The sequence below is a fragment of the Sarcophilus harrisii genome, chromosome 5 (genome assembly GCF_902635505.1).
Source record: "Sarcophilus harrisii chromosome 5, mSarHar1.11, whole genome shotgun sequence".
Classification (NCBI taxonomy): Eukaryota; Metazoa; Chordata; class Mammalia; order Dasyuromorphia; family Dasyuridae; genus Sarcophilus; species Sarcophilus harrisii.
In genome coordinates, this window is record NC_045430.1 from 21,974,560 (window position 1) to 21,991,520 (window position 16,961).

The window sequence follows — 16,961 nt, forward strand, 5'->3', positions numbered from 1 at the left end:
AAATACAATAAAATATTTAATAAAAATAAAAAAAGTTAAAAAAAATGAGAGACATGGGATCACAGATTAGAAGAAGTCATCTAGTCCAATCATATTATAGAGAGGTCTAGTGGGGAAGGGATTTGCCCAAAGTCTTATAAGTGGTAAGTAGCAGAGACTGGATTTGAACTCGGGTTCTTCCCTATGACAAGATTAGTCCTTCAGATAATGTTCCTTTTTTTTTTTTAACCACATTGCCACTTAACTGCTTAATTTATGAACCTCAAAATAAAATGAGAGAATTAAAAATGAATAAATAAAGCATTTATTAAGCTTAAATACCAAGTCCTTTATTCAGTGAATACAAAATGGAAGGCCAGTCCTTCCCTCTAGGAGCTTACATTCTAATAGGGGAGAAATATGGGAAATGGTGGCCAGGAAGGGATATTTTAACTTAGAAGTTATGGGGCTAGCCAGTGGAATCCTTGGGAAGGAGAGTGACTTGCCTTTAAAGGAATTAATAAAAACTGAATCAATTTATTTGTATAGCTTATTAGATTCACAAAACAGTGTTGTCTAATATATTAAAAAATGGCAGAGGCTTTTCCTCTCTTGCCCCAAGTTCTCAGTCATTTAATAAGTAATTTTAAAAATTTTTCTTTTTTTCTTTTTTTTTGTTCTCCTGTCCATTCTTCCATCACCTTTAGTGTTTTAAAAGTACCATGTCTTTGAGAGGGGAAAACTTAAAAGGAGAATATTTCCATTGAAAAGAAAGGAAAACCTAAAGAAATGAGAAAGTCAAAATAAAAAAAAATCTACTTATTAAGGGATTAGGTTTTTGTTTGTTGAAAAATTGAGAATGGACTTTAAGACTTAAAAAATTCTGTGTGTTTTCACAAGGGAGATAGCATGGCTTAATGGATAGATAGAGAGTTAGTGTGAGTGTCAGGAAACAAGCATTTATTTAGCACTTACTATGTGCTATACATTGTGCTAGTTAGATTTTTTTTTTGGGGGGGGGAGGAACAAAAAAGAAATAGTCCACAAAGAGAGGGGGGAGGGAGAGGAGGAAAAGAACCGGGAGGAGGGGTGGAGGGAGGAAGGGGAAGAGTGAGGGGTTGAAGACTGAATTTCTGAAAGTTTCAAAATTTAATGAAATAACTAGATTAGTAGTTTAAGACTCTAACTGTTGAGCCTAAGAGTAACATTCCCATGCCAATTGACTAGAATATATTGTAATTTTTATAAGATAGATACAAATATTTCCTGTGGTTTTTTTCAAACAAAATTTCATTCATTTGCATTTGTCTGTGTTGTGCAACATCTTAATCTCATCTGAGAGTCCTTGACTCTATATGTTACTAAGTTATCATGACTTAACATTGCAAATGTGTCCCTGTCTTGTTTTCCCTTTGGATTATGGGAACATTCTATTCTTTTTTGTTTGTTTGTAACTTTATGGTAAGCTTTTTGGTTGAATAGAATTGCTAAGAATCATCTTAGAGGTCTTGTGGAAAAATAAGAATTCCCTTACAAAGTAGGATTCTTGATTTATAAAGGAAAATTAAACTTCCAAATAATTATTTCCATATAATTACTTATATGAATCATATGTATATAAATGAATATATATTTCTAACATCTGTTTTCTGAATACCATGCAGAGTAATTTAGTTTACTTGCTTAAACAGGTGTGTGTGTGTGTGTGTGTGTGTGTGCACGTGCACGTTTGTTTTTAGAAATTTTATTCAATCAATCTCATACACTTGAAACAGACTTCATCCTTCTATATAGATATGTCATATTCTTTTGGTTAGAATGTAAATTTCTTCAGGAAAAGATTCCTTTTGCTTTTGTCTTTGTATGGCAGAAGCAAGAATTTATGGCAGCATCCAGTTGCCTGTTCCACATGGAATGGAAGTTGCATGTAGGGCAGTAGTGGGATTTAAAATTTGAGGATAGCTCATGATCAGAAGGCTTTGGTAGCTCTGATTTGAGCTCAAGCTCAAATGCTTGAGATGGTACCAAAGGATGTAAAGTTGAGCATCATTTCTGAAACTTGGTACCCATGTTGATCATTTTGCTTCATCCTTTAATGCCTCAGTTTCCTCATCTGTAACAATGGCAGGGTTTAACTAGATAATTCAGTTTTCAAAAGAGCTTTTGTTGTTATGGTTTGTTCTTTGTTCTTGAAGAGGACTATGACATCATGGAGGGGATGCTATGACATGCAACTGAATTGGATTGAAGTGAGGGAGGGGTGTGCAAGGTCAACCTTCTCAATTTCTCCTCCAGAGCCATCGGAGTCCAGTGACCACATATATACCAGGATGACTGGTGATAGCCCTGCTTTAGAAAGAGCAGTGTTAACTTGAAGAGGATTCTGAGGAAGGCGACCTTTTAAGATGATGAATGGTCTGGGAGAGCTGTCTTATGAAGCTTGATTGAGGAACCAGAGATGTTAAACCTGAAAAGAGCTGGGGAGGGGCAGAGAGTGCAGGACATGATAGCTTTGTTTTTGAAGGACTTCAGGTGAGAACAGACAAGGTGTGTCCATTGGCTAGGGCAGAACTGAGAGCAATCCCTATAAATTGCCAAGAAGCTAATATAGACTTCCTAGCAACTGGAGCAACATGTCCATATGGCATGCATTTGTCATGGGAAATGATGGCTTTCTTCTCAGTGGAAATCTTGAAGTAGAATCCAGATGATCACTTATTGGGTATTCAGTTTAGTTCATTAAATATTTTAAAGTACCTACTATGTACCAAGCACTGTACTAAATCCTAAGGATACAAATAAGAAAAAGAAACAGTCCCTGCCCTCTAGAAGGTTATAGTCCAATGGGGAAATTTAACACAAAGGGAAAGTCAAAGGGGCGAGGCAGCACCAGAGAATATCTGGTTGTGGACTTAAAACCAATTTGGATTTTAATCCCTCTCTTCCTCTTCTCTCCAGCATCCTCGCCTCTGTCATAGTCATCCCCTCAGCAAGATGCCTTCCCAAAAAGGAGCTGACAGAATTAAACCACATCTGATTATTGAAAGATTTGGGACCTCATTGAAAATATTCATTATTAGATAACCAAATGCTGGGAAATCTATATTATTCAATGTCCTAAAAGAGCCAGGCAGCCGCAATTAGTCCCATTTGGTACTGATTGAACCTAATGAGATTTGAGTACCAGTACCAAATAGATCTTTTTTTTTTTTTTGTGCCTATAGCATAAATCTCCAAGCAAAAATAAAATTTGTATGTGGTTGAGTTGCTGGCCTTGTGAAAGGAGCTCAGGCTGGAAGGGAGCTGCAAAATGCCTTTTTGTTTCATAAGCACCTGTGATGGAATCTTTCATCTAATGTGATCATTTGAAGATGATGACATTGCTTACATCAAAGGAAATGTAGATTGTGTTTGAGACATAGAAATAATCCATGGAGAGCTTTGATTCAAAGATGAGGAAATGATTATGACCATCGTAAACAAACTAGAAAAGGTGGATATGAGAGGAAACATGAAATTAAAACCTGAATATGATATAATGTGTAAAATAAAAACTTGGGTTATATTTGTTTCTCAGAAAGGCACTCTATCTCCTTTTAATTTATTATGGGATTTTATTAATTGCAAAATAAAGTTGTCTTAGAAGGTAGTGAGTGAGTTCTTTGTCACTGGAAGTTTTAGAGCAAAAGTTAGAGAAAATGCCCCTTTTTTGGTGGCCTTTGTAGAAAAAATTCCTGAGTAGAGAAAGATAACTCTAAGATTCCATGACTTGTATGCAACAGAGAAAATGATTGATGTGATTAATATGCCAGCACTAGAGTATGTTCACATGTGAAAACTTAAACAGAATGAAAAATGTTTAAATTAAAGTCAACCCAGTTTTGAACCATTCTTTTTTTTTTTTAACATTTCCATAAAAGTTATGTTGTGAAAGAAAACATAAATCTCCAACTCCAACCAAAAAAAACTCAAGAAAAATATTGTGTGTGTGTGTGTGTGTGTGTGTGTGTGTGTGAGAGAGAGAGAGAGAGAGAGAGAGATTGATTCAATTTTTCAGACACAATCAGTTCTTTCTCTAGATTTGGATAGGATTTTTTGTCATAAGTCCTTCAGAATAGTTGTGGATCATTGTACTGCTGAGAATAGCAAGATCATTTATAGCTGGTCATTTGGGTTATATTCAAACAGAAACCTGTAGGTTTCTATCATGATTGGAATGACAGAGACATTGAAGTGTTAAATAAACACTTGTTTTTGACTTCAAAGCCAATGATCTACTCAGTTAACCTTTCAGAAAAAGGACTTTGTTAGGAAAAAAAAAGCAAATGGTTGATAAAAATTAGTGGGTGGAGAAATGTGATAGAGATATTAACTTCTTTAAGTTTAATAACCTGAACAACCTAAGAAGAAATGAATTTTAAATATTACTCATTTCTCAGAAATAAATAGTATTATTTTAATGAGGCATAGATTTTTATTTTGGTGAAAATTGAAAAATGAAGTCACAAATTTAGGGAAAGAAATTTTCTCCAAATGAAATCACTCTTATTTGTTTAAAAATAAAATATTGTACTTTCAATGAACAAGTTCACTACATGTGAATAGCTTTGCTTTTCAAATGATTAAGACCCTTTTCCAAATCATAGCAGCTTTTCAGGAGCCATATTATTGTCATGATACTTCATTAATTTGCATCATGTATACCAATCTTGACACATTTGACAATGAGGATAATGTGGCTTCCTTGCTTTTGAATCTACAGATAATACATGTTTTACAGCACTCCAGATGGCTATACTCAAAACATTTGAAAACATCTTCCTCCCAAACCTCCCCCAACTCAAACTAAATAGAGCAGCTGATCATAAAGGGAGTTCCCTGAAGATTGTGAGACATATAGGAAGAGACACAGGGAGACATTTGGTGCACATCCCTTCATAGCTCCAATCAGAAGGTAGAGGCCAAGAGTGAGTTGAGGTGGTGTTGAGTATGGAAACCTGGGGCAATCAGAATGGTGGTGAAATTTCAGGAAATCAGCTTATTCTGGGGTGGGAGGGGAGATGTATTATTTGTGGAGTGAAATCAAAGCAGACCTGCTGATGGAAAATGGTATAAGAGGATTCTTTTATGTATGGGTGATATAGTAGATCAGGGAATCTGATTTACTAGGAATCAGAACCTGGGAACAAGGGTCCCTGGGGGGCTGTGAATTTGGATGGGAAAAATTGCATCCTTGTTTCAATAGGCTTTTCCTTATTTTTTAAAATATATTTTATTTTAGGCATTTAAAAACATAATTCTGAAAAGGGGTCCATGGGCTTTGGGAGGTTGCCAAAGACATCCAGAATACAAGAGGATAGGAATCCCTGTATTAAATGGTTTTTGAGATCTCTTCCAACTCTGAATTTTTGTGAATTCATGACCTATTGTGGTGTGTGGCCTTTACTTCTGTAGGTCGTGAGAAGCTGTGAAATGTGTTTGAGTAGAACAGGGAGTTGACTTATATGTATAGACAGACATACGTGCATATGTATGCGTATTTATATATATACAAATATTATTTATCTATCTATCAAGCTCATATTACTTTCGTTGGTCACGCCTCCCTTTTGTGCATATTTTATCTAAGTTTCCAACCCCTATGCTGAGTTTGTAGACAGTCTAATCTATACTGTGTAAATCTCTCTGACATTCTTAAAGTGCTGTGTATCCAATATTCTCTCACTAAAGCTCTGGGGATTTTCTTTCACACTTGACATACTCTTGGAAATAAATCTATGAATTTTAATGTGGCTGCTTCCTCAGGATCTCAGCTCTGAGTACACTCCGAGTTCAGCCTCCAGAGCTTTTCTTAATAATCTTTCTAACTCAGCACCCCATTTCCCATAAGCCACTGAGCAAAATCAAATTTGACTTATGTTTCTCTAAAGGACCTGCTCCTCTGGAGGCATTAAGGCTAACCAAGCATTAAACAACCATAAAAGGTAGCAGAAATAACCTCCTTTTGCCGAGCTCTTCTTTCTCATGATCAGCAATGCTCCAGGCAAACTTAGTGTAGTACATCGCTCAATTGGCCTTGAGAAGCTTGATTGTAGTTAACTTCTCACTGGTACCTTCCTCTAGGGTCTGCACATCTCCCCCCTTGATGTTGCTACTGCTATGATACTCACTGGTTGTGCAGATTTTCTTGGTCTGCTGAACTCACAGCTTTCAGCTCAACTCTCCATCTGGATTTTCCATCTAGTGTGGTAGGATTATTTTTACCAGGTGGACTCTGTGTTCCCCACAGCTGTCCTCCAGCTCAGTCACTTCCTAGGACCAGATCCATCACGTTCCTCATGGCTGAGATTCTCTCCAAAGCTCTGTTGCCGTTTCTGTGCATGTGATTCAGATATTTCTCTTCTTCCACGTGGGCCAAGAGAGAGACCTCTTCAGTGAGTCTTTGAGTCCCTTTGGAGTTGCCATTTACATCAGTACCTGGCTCTATCTCCATCACTTATTGGAGCGATAACCCAATCCTTTGGGATCCTGATGCTGAGAACTTTGGGAAAATAATGATTATTTAATATATATATGTATTTTTTAGAATTTATTGAACACTTTAAACTTTGCAAAGCATTGTGTGTATGTCATCTTCACAACAACTTTGTACACTAGGTGCTATTATTATTTAATTTTGCAGATGAAGAAACTGAGGCTGAGAGAAGCTAAATCAAATGTCCAGAGTCCTAGAGCCAGTGTCTGAGGCAGAATTTGAGCTTGAAGTCTTCCTGATTCCAAATCCTATCCTTTATTCCCTACACCACAAAAGTTCTCAAACTGGGGTCCATAAACCACCATAAGTTTGTGGGTAGATTTCAGAAGATCCGTGAACTTTAATGGGAGGAAAACAGTCTTATTTTCCATTAATCTTTATTTTCCTTTGCAATCCTGTGTTTGATTATGTGGGTTTATTTTATGCTCTGTAACTTTGCTAAAGCAATTAATTGTTTCAAGTAGGTTTTTGGATCAAGTAGATTTTCTAGGATTCTCTAAGTATATCATTATATCATCTGCAAAGAATGATAATTTTACTGCCTCATTGCCTATTCTAATTACTTTTTAATTTCTTTTTCTTTTCTTTTTGATAAAGACAATATTTCTAGTACAATACTGAATTATAATGGTGATAATGGGCACCCTTGTTTCATCCCTGATCTTATTGGAATGATGTATATTTGTATATGTTTGATTGTAAAGACAGCTATGTGGCATAGTAAGCAGAGTGCCAGGCTCCGGAGGTCTCACCTTCCTGAGTTCAAATCCAGCCTCAGACACTTACTCGCCATGTGATCCTGGGCAAATCTCTTCATGCTGGTTGCCTCAGTTTCCTTATCTGTAGAATGAGCTGGAGAAGGAAATGGCAAACTACTTCAGCATCTCTCCCAAGAAAACCCCAAATGGGGTCATGAAGAGTCAAACACAGCTGAAATCTAATAATAAACAGCAAAACTTGTGTATTTAAAAAGAAGCTTTTTTGAAACTGCCAAAGGGATCCATGATACAAAAAGAGTAAAAAGACTTGCTATAGTGTCAGTTGTTGAAGTATTGTACTCCCAGCCTATCTGATAAGAGTAAACAGGTGCAGAGATCTCACAGGGGCCATGTTTGAATTAGGTTGTAGGCAAAGCTCCAATCAACAGGGTAAAATGAGCTGGGCTGCGTTTTTAATCTAATTGTTGATTTTGGCTCTTATCTTCTGTTATGAATAGGGGATCAGCTTTCTACATTAGTTCTTCTCATTCTTGTTCTTCCTGAATGGGGGGAGTAGGTAGAAAGCTGTCAATAATTAGTCCAGGCTCATTTGGCCTCAGACAGCCCCAGGTACCTTCTGAGCTCTAAAAGAGAGGAAATACTTTTCCTTGTGGGTTTTAAAGTTTTTTTTAAAATTAGGTTTCTTTTATACCTTCTAAAAGTGGAAGGCTGGGTTTTATAGAGTGATTTGGACTATTTTTTAGAGACCATAGATCACTGAATCATAAACTCCTTGAGGTTAGAGGCCATTTTACTTGTATTTTTGCATCCCTTGTACCTGGCACATAGTAAGTGCTTAATAAATGTTTGTTGATTAATTAGAAGTTGCCCAGGCCCTTGTCTAATACAACTTTTCTGTGTCATTAAGGAAGTTGACCATAATTTCAGAGGATAGAGTAAGGCTGAGGACTTTGTGCAAATCTACCTCACTTAAATCCAATTCATGCTAAGGTCAAAATGTCATCTTCCAGATGTCTTTGGGTCCCTTCAAAAAAGAACTAAAAAACAAAGAATGAGGAGGACGAGGGAGAGGAGAAGAACAACAAGGACATAAAAATACGATCGCCACCACCACTGCCACCACTTCAGTTTCCTGAGGCAGAAATGATTTATTTTCTCTGTCTCTCAAACACACTTAAAAATGTGAATTCTGAATACTTCCAGCAGTAGGGACATCACTACTTGATGAGAAACTTGATCCCCAGAACTATAGTTCTAAGTCCAGAAGCTCTTTCTTTCACCTGAAATATGCCTGGAAGTGGTAGCCAGCGTAGAATTAGCCTAATGCTTCTCTCTTGTGACAGATCTTCCAATATTTCGAAGCCACAAACATATCATTTCTTGATTGGCGGGTATCTCTAGGTGTTGTTCCTTCATGTCCAACTCTTTGTGATCTTGTGGACCCAATCCTGCCTTTGGAGTTTTCTTGGCAAAGATATTAGAGGGGCTTGCCATTCCTTCTCTAATGGATTAAGGTAAAAAAGGGTCTTACAACTAGTAAGTGTTTGAAGCTGAATTTGAAATCAGGTTGTTCTTGGTTACTTTTTTGTATGATTTGGTTCTTGGAGGAATCTTACAGATAATTCAGTCTAATTTTGAGGAAACTGAGATTTGGGTTAAAATTATGTAGCTAATTGTGATTGGGTTAAGATTTGAACCCAATTCCGATAAAGGTCTCCTTTCTAAGACATATAGAGAGTTGACTGAAATTTATAAGAATTCAAGCCATTCTGCAGTTGATAAATGGTCAAAGAATATGAACAATTTTCAGATGAAGAAATTGAAGCCATTTCTAGTCAAATGAAAAGGTGCTCTAAATCATTATTGATCAGAGAAATGTGAATTAAGACAACTCTGAGGTACCACTACAGACCTATCAGATTGGCTAAGATGATAGGAAAAGATAATAACGAATGTTGGAGGGGATGTGGGAAAACTGGGACACTGATACCTTGTTGGTGGAATTGTGAACTGCTCCAACCATTCTGGAGAGCAATATGGAGCTATGCCCAAGGGGCTATCAAACTGTTCCTACTGTATCACTTGATTACATTGCTAGAGAGTTCTCCTTAGACTAACCCTGAATTTGACCCTCTGCAACTTCTATACATTGCTCCCCCCTGTGTGATGTTGGGCAAGAAACATCTTCCCAGACTTCAGTTTCCTTGTTTCCATAATAAAGCTGGCTTTTCTGACCTCTTCCAGCTCTGGATCTCTCCCCCTGTATTGAATTGTTAAGTGTGAGAGATTAGTTGGGATTAATATAATGATAGCTTAAATTTTAAGATTTTCAAAGTTTTAAGAAAAAAGATTTTCAAAGCTCTTTACATCTGTTAGCTCATTATATGAAAATCCTGAAAAAACTGGAGAGTGTATCTGAGTGTCTAGTGTCTATAGTACTCATTGGGAATCACTGAAGATGTTCTTGAGTTAGCTACATAGTGCAGTGGATAGAGCACCAGCTCTGGAGTCAAGAAGACCTGAGTTCAAATCTAGCCTCTGATATTGAACTTTCTAGCTGGGCAAGTCACTTAACCCTAATTGCTTCCCCTCCAAGAAAAAAGTTAAGTCACTTACCAAGATGACATAAGTAATCAATAGCATTGTAAATGCTAAGCATTTGAACCCAGAGCTTCTAATTCTAATCTTGTACTTTTGGGTCAGCTATAGCACTGAATGTTAGGTTAAGAATTTTGTAATTTATTCCGGGAGTAATAGGGATCCAGGGGAGCTTTTTGAGCTGGGGATGGATGTGGTTTGATTTGATTTGAGGACTGATATGAATCAGTTATTCATACTTAAGGCAAAGCAGGATTCCTAGAAATGAATGGGTTGCAATTAAGATAAATAATGTTTATGCTGTTAAGGAGCAGTGAGCAGAATCATTTGTGAAGATTCTAAATGTATAAGGAAAAGGATCCTAGTCAGAAAGCCTTGGGGTGCATTTGAAAAACTTTCCCTATTGTTTGCTGGCATTTATGTTTTCCTTATCAGTTTTTTTCTATCTAGATCCGATTTTTCTTGTGCAGCGAGATAATTGTATAATTATGTATACATATATTGTATTTAACATATTTAACATGTATGGGACTACCTGCCATCTAAGGGAGGGGAAAGGAGGGGAAAAGTTGGAACAGAAAGTCTTGCAAGGGTCAAGGTTGAAAAATCACCCATGCATATGTTTTTTTTTTTAAAATATTTTTTATTATAGCTTTTTATTTACAAGTTATATGCATGGGTAATTTTACAGCATTGACAATTGCCAAACCTTTTGTTCCACTTTTTCCCCTCCTTCCCCCCATTCCTTCCTCCCCATGGCAGGTTGACCAATACATGTTAAATATGTTAAAGTATAAATTAAATACAATATAAGTATACATGTCTTAACAGTTATTTTGCTGTACAGAAAGAATCAGACTTTGAAATAGTGTACAATTAGCCTGTGAAGGAAATCAAAAACATGCATATGTTTTATAAATAAAAAGCTAAAGAAAAACTTCCCCTAAGTACAAAACTGTTCATCTTGTGTCTCAAACAAGAGAAAACAGAAACCTTATTATATGATTCATTTTTTGCCCATTTCTTTATTGGGAAATCCCAACTGCTCTTCAGGACTCATAACTTCTAAGATTTTCCTTTTCTGTTATTTTTTAGACCTGGTCCCTTCAATTATGAGCAACTTGTTGAATCCAGATGCAATTTTCTCCAACAATGAAATGAGCCTGTCAGACATTGAAATCTATGGCTTCGATTATGACTATACCCTCGTCTTTTATTCTAAGCACCTCCACACCCTCATCTTCAATGCTGCTCGAGACCTCCTCATCAATGAACATCGGGTAAGCTGGGCCTACAAATTGCAGCTTTCCTTTCCCTCCCTCCCCCTCTTTTTCCTTTCTTCTCTCCCCCTCTTTTTCCTTTCTTCCCTCCCCCTCTTTTTCCTTTCTTCTCCCCCTCTTTTTCCTTTCCTCCCTCCCCCTCTTTTTCCTTTCTTTCCTCCCCCTCTTTTTCCTTTCCTCCCTCCCTCTCTTTTTCCTTTCCTCCCTCCCCCTCTTTTTCCTTTCCTCCCTCCCCTTTTTTTCCTCCCTCCCTCTCTTTTTCCTTTCCTCCCTCCTCCTCTTTTTCCTTTCCTCCCTCCCCCTCTTTTTCCTTTCCTCCCTCCCCCTCTTTTTCCTTTCTTCCTTCCCCTCTTTTCCTTTCTTCCCTCCCTTCTTTTCCTTTCCCTCCCTCCCCCTCTTTTTCCTTTCCTCCCTCCCCCTCTTTTTCCTTTCTTCCCTCCCCCTCTTTTTCCTTTCTTCCCTCCCCCTCTTTTTCCTTTCCTCCCTCCCCCTCTTTTTCCTTTCCTCCCTCCCCCTCTTTTTCCTTTCCTCCCTCCCTCTCTTTTTCCTTTCCTCCCTTCTTTTCTTTTCCCATCCCTCCCTCCTTCCCTCCCTCTCTTTCCTCATCCTCCCTCCCCTGCCTTTCAGAAATCAGTTTTCAGTTGAAATAGGCTTTACCTAAGTCTCTCCGGCTATGCCTGGAAGCTACTTTTTTTTTTCCCAATTCAGAAAGCATTTATTAAACATCTTTTATGTGTCAGGTCCAGTGTCTGAGGACTTGTAATACCAAAAAAAAAATCTTCCCTCAGGGGATACAACTTGTATACACATAAGCAAATAAAGCATAAATTCAAAATATATAGTGGATACTTGGAGTTAAGAAGACTTGTTTAATTCTCACCTCTCTCACACACACATATACTCATATATATATATGTATAACATATACATATTATTTTTATTTTTTATTCTGAATTTAAACACACACAAATGAGCACCTCTCTATATACAGCAGAACACAAGAGAATTGTTCATGAAATTACAAAACTCCATTTTGTACTATTGTACAATATAAGTAGCCATGATGCTGGTAGCTGAGTTCAAGGTGACTTAAGTTGTCATGATGTTGGTGATTTGACTTATAGGTAGCTTAATTCATGGAAGTTTAATTTGCCATGTTATTGGTGACTAGAGTTCTAGGTAGCCAAGTTCAAAGCGACTTAAATTGCCATGTTATTGGTGACTAGAGTTCTGGGTAGTTGAGTTCAAAGTGATTTAGTTTGCCATGTTATTAGTGACTAGAGTTCTAGGTACTGGAGTCCAAAGTGACTTAATTTGTCATGTTATTGGTGACTTGAATTAGACGTAGCTGATTTCATTAGCGGAGGAGTGTCCACTGTGGTATCTGATGCAGCTGCCAAGCTTTGTGGTCTGTGCCATTTTTGGCATATCAATGAGTGCCTTTGATGGTGAAGATGAGGCAATACTCTGCTTGGCTCAGTTATCTTGACGCTGAATTTCCCTGTTTCCTTGTATAAAATATTTCACTTGTTTTTTGTGAGAACAATGACTATCTTTATACTAGGAGAAAGACACTTACTCTTCCTTCTTTTGTAGCAGGTCAATACACATTTCCTTGGTTTTCTAATGCATGTACTGACTTAATAGAAAGAAGGTTGGATTAATAATCAGGTTCTGATTCTAATTGTCCCATTAGCTTATGGGCTAGGATTCAAGGACGTGAATTCAAATCTGGAGTTTTATATCATCGTGTGTAACTTTAGGCATGTCACTTAAATCTGCTGGACCTTAGTTTCCTCATCTGTAAAATGAGAGGCCTCAGAGCTACTTCTTGTAGCTCTAGACCAATGAACCAATGAAATCCATAGGTGAATTGCTCAACTGCTTTGAGGCAGTTTCCTTATTTGTAAAATGAGGACAATACTTAGCCTAAAATATATATAGGAAACCCCATATTCCAAGATAGGGTAGCACTCTTAGACTCCCTGCTTGAAGGCTGGCTTTTTACCTACCAAACCATAGTTTGGAACTTGACAAATGCTTGTTAATGAATTGATAGATGTAGAACTCGGGAGCCTTCTGATCCAATCAACCATTTTATAAACAAGGAAATTGAGGCAGTTTTGTGAGCTAAAAAAATTGATGGGAATACTTATATTGCTGATTATAGATTTAGAGCTGGTGAGGACTTCAGAGACCCCTCATTTTATACAGGTCTAGAGGGGATTTGCCAAAATCCATAATGTACCTTGTATCATTTTATTTGAATGGAACAGCCTCACTTTCTTTCTAAATAAATTCCAGTAGCATTGGTTACAATGAAATTGAGAGTCGACTCTCCTCTTGCATGGCTGAGGGTACTTTTTGGCTTGGTAAGGCAGATATGGTGATCTCTTCTTGAATTTTGCATCTTTAATAATGATACACCAGTCCCTTGCTATCAAGAAGCAATGTACTGACTTGGGATTCAAAGGATCTGGATTCAGACCCTCCCTTTGACATTACTACCTTGGACTGGATGGCCTTTGACAACTCTACAACTCTTCAAGCTTGAGATCTGGGATTCTGTCCTGTCATTTTGTCTCAGTTTCTTCTATACAGTGAAGGATTTCGACCACATGGCCTTTGAGGATCCTTGTAGCTTGAAATCTAGCTTTGTACTTAAATAAAGTGTTTTTGCAACTTATACAAAGTTAAAATTCATAACAATAATTTACATAGTACTTTGCACTTTGTAATAATACATAAAGTGCTTTGCAAACTCTAAAATTTAAAAGATTTATAATAGATATATAAAATGCATTGCACTTTATAATAATAATATATAAAGTACTTTGCAAACCTTAAAATTTATAATATGTAAAGTGCTTAAGATTTATAAGATTTATAATAATGACATAAAGTCCTTTGTAAACCTTAAAATTTTGAAGATTTATGATATAAATGTTTATTGTTATAATAGTTATATTCCAATCATCATCATTATTATAGCCAAGGGATTTGTATTTTGCCATCCCTAGAGTATCTTAGGACACTTCTGACAACTGAGATCGGTTTGGACTTGGGGCTCAGCTATAAGGTTAATAGCTAAATATACAACTGTTGATGTCCTGGCAGAGAGGAAACCTGATGCTGGCTTCCTCCAGCCTCCATAAATAGGTGTGGGACCCGTAGCTTCCTGGAGCTTTGGGTGCTGATTGCTGTCACCAGTCTCATGGGGGCAGGGCTAGTGTACCCATCCTGTGGTTCAGATTTTAATAGAGGCTATTTCTGCACCAGAAACTATATTGGCCTTTAATTTAGCCTTAAGGCATCTGTGCAAATTGGAGCAGATTCAGTGTTTGACAAGGAAACTGAACAGCTTAAAAGAAAAATAAAACTATTTTGGGGGCTAATAAGACACAGATTTCTGGGTTGATTGTGAGCTGCAAAATGGGAGGGGGTGTATGGCCTTGATGATCATAGGTAATTAGAAGCCATAGAGTCCAGTTTTCTGTTTTTAGAGAGGGCAGAGGGGGGCAGGGAGGAGGGATACTGAGGCTCACCAAGGTTAAATGTCTCTCCTAGTGTCACAAGGTAGAATTATAGTATCCTAGGACCATAGGTGGCAAGCTGGAAAGGGTTTTAGAAAAGATCATCTGGCTTGAACCTCTTCATTTCTCACGTTAGAAAACTGAGAAGAATGTGATATAAGACCTTACATTCAGTTAGAAAAGGCCATTGAGCAGTCTCCTCACTTTTCAGAGCATCTCAGAAAGAGGTCAAAGGGTAGATGGAGATCTGGAAGGTACCTCAGAGGCCATCTAGTTCAACACTCATTCTAACAAATGGAGAAACTGAGGCACTAGGAGATTAAGTTCACACAGACATCACCAGAGTCAGATTTGGACTCCTGTTTCAAAGTGGACTGAAGGCTGAATCTGCAGTCAGGAAGATCTGAGTTCAAATTCAGCCACAGATGCTTAGTAAAAAGCTACTAAGCATCTGTCACCCTCAGCAAATCAGATTAGCCTCTCTGCCTCTGTTCCCTCACTTGTAAAATGGGGATGATAATAGTTTCTGCCTATTGGGAAGATCAAGAGATAATATTTTTAAAGGGCTTTGCAAATCTTAAAGCATCATGTAAAAGTTGCAACAATCTCAAACTTTAACCTTACATCAAACCTCACACAGTAAATGCTAATTACTATTAATGTCTATGAAATCTGAAGATTTTTTTCCTGCCCTTTTTAATTAGTGAACTCATCCCCATTGAAATTACTTCCTGTTTGTTTTGAATTTCTTTTGTGTTTATTTATCTTGCCAGATGCTATAAACTGCTTGAACAAGAATGACTGAATTTTTAATTGTATATCTCTAGTACCTGGGACAGTTCCTGGCACAGTTCCTGGCACATAATGCTCACTGAATTGATTGTAGAGGTGAAAAGGACCTCGGAGGTCACCAGCCTAACTGAGGTTGATAGACCTTAAGATATAAGGAACCTTAAAGGTTCTTTCATCCAAAGGATTCATTTCATAGTCGGGAGGAGGGTGGGGAAAATGATCCACAAGATTAAGTTCCATGCCCAATGTCATCCTATTAGTAAGTGGAAGAGCCTGAATATCAGGTGCTCAGACTTTCAATCTAATCAGTAGTATTGGTGCTAGAGCAACTGCAACCAGCTTGGGAGAGCCAATTGTTAAATTTTCAACGTAAACATTATCATCTCAGAAGTTGGAAAATGCCACAAATCAGAATTTGATTTATTGCTAGTCTCCATTTGGAGAAAATATTAATAATTCAGGTTAAACTTAGAGTATGTTGAGTGGACATTTTCCCTCCTGAATAGCCAGTGTTTAAAGCCAGTCTTTTCCCCCTTCTTTCTTAGTATCCTGCAGAGATAAGGAATTACGAATATGACCCAAATTTTGCCATTCGTGGTCTTCATTATGATGTGCATCGGGTAAGTTTATTCTCCCCCCTTCTTTATAATTGGACGCTGTACATGACTCAATATCTGCCCTGCAAATGGGGCAATTTAATTCTTTGTTACTCAGTAAAAGTGATCTTCAATGATTTTCTGTTAGTGTTTTGGGGTAATTAGTATGAATTATCCAAAATGACTTTGGAGAGGATTTCTTTCAAAGAAGCCACGTGAAAAGAAGAAAGAAATGGATTAATTTGGAGTAGAGATTTATTCACAGCATCAATCTTCAGTCTTTTGAGTGGGACTCAGTTACTTATTAATAGACAAAAATGTCTGGAACCTGCCAAGCTTTGAATGTTGGTTTCTACTGCAGCATTTGATGTTTGCTTTGTGTGTGTGTCTTTATATACACACACATATATACATATATATATATATATATACATACATACACACACACGCTTATGAACATGCAGTGGAAGGCCAATGTCATATTCTTTTCTCTCATGGAGAATTTATGGAAACCTATGGACAAAAGTCACCCAGGATGAAGAGTAGATATGGAGAGATTGAGATAATATTACTGGAAGAGGCTGCTGGAAGAGAGATTTGGAGCTATAAAGGACCTTCTAAATTCTCTAGTCCAAGCCCGAGAAGCCCAGAGAGGGAGATAATTTGCTTCAGTCACCCAGAATCACAGATTTAGAACTGAAGGGGATGTTAGAGATCCTTTGGTACAGAGTTCTTAATCTGCCTGCTTATGATAGATCTTAAGATGATCCATGGATAGATTTGGGGGGGATGTTGGTGAAATTGGATATAAAAAAGTTATATCTTGGTTTATAGTAACTTAATTGAAACTGAGTATTTCTTTCAATTATGAATTAAAAAAAAAGAAAACATGATTATGAGAAGGGGCTTTTTTGTAGCCTTCACCAGAT

The 16,961-nt window shown here is 37.3% G+C and overlaps 1 protein-coding gene and 1 pseudogene across 1 annotated transcript in view; both read left to right on the forward strand.

Annotated features, from left to right (window-relative positions):
• Positions 1–1,081: 1,081 nt before the first annotated feature.
• On the forward strand, positions 1,082–3,860 carry LOC116419343 (annotated as a pseudogene).
• Positions 3,861–10,906: 7,046 nt separating this feature from the next.
• The window catches only part of NT5DC3 (5'-nucleotidase domain containing 3), a 33,662-nt gene continuing 27,607 nt past the window's right edge, over positions 10,907–16,961 (forward strand). The window contains exons 1-2 of the mRNA XM_031940844.1: positions 10,907–11,111; positions 15,982–16,056. Of these exons, the coding sequence (XP_031796704.1) occupies positions 10,944–11,111; positions 15,982–16,056 (243 nt within the window). The 5' untranslated portion in view covers positions 10,907–10,943. The remainder of the gene's footprint in view (positions 11,112–15,981; positions 16,057–16,961) is intronic.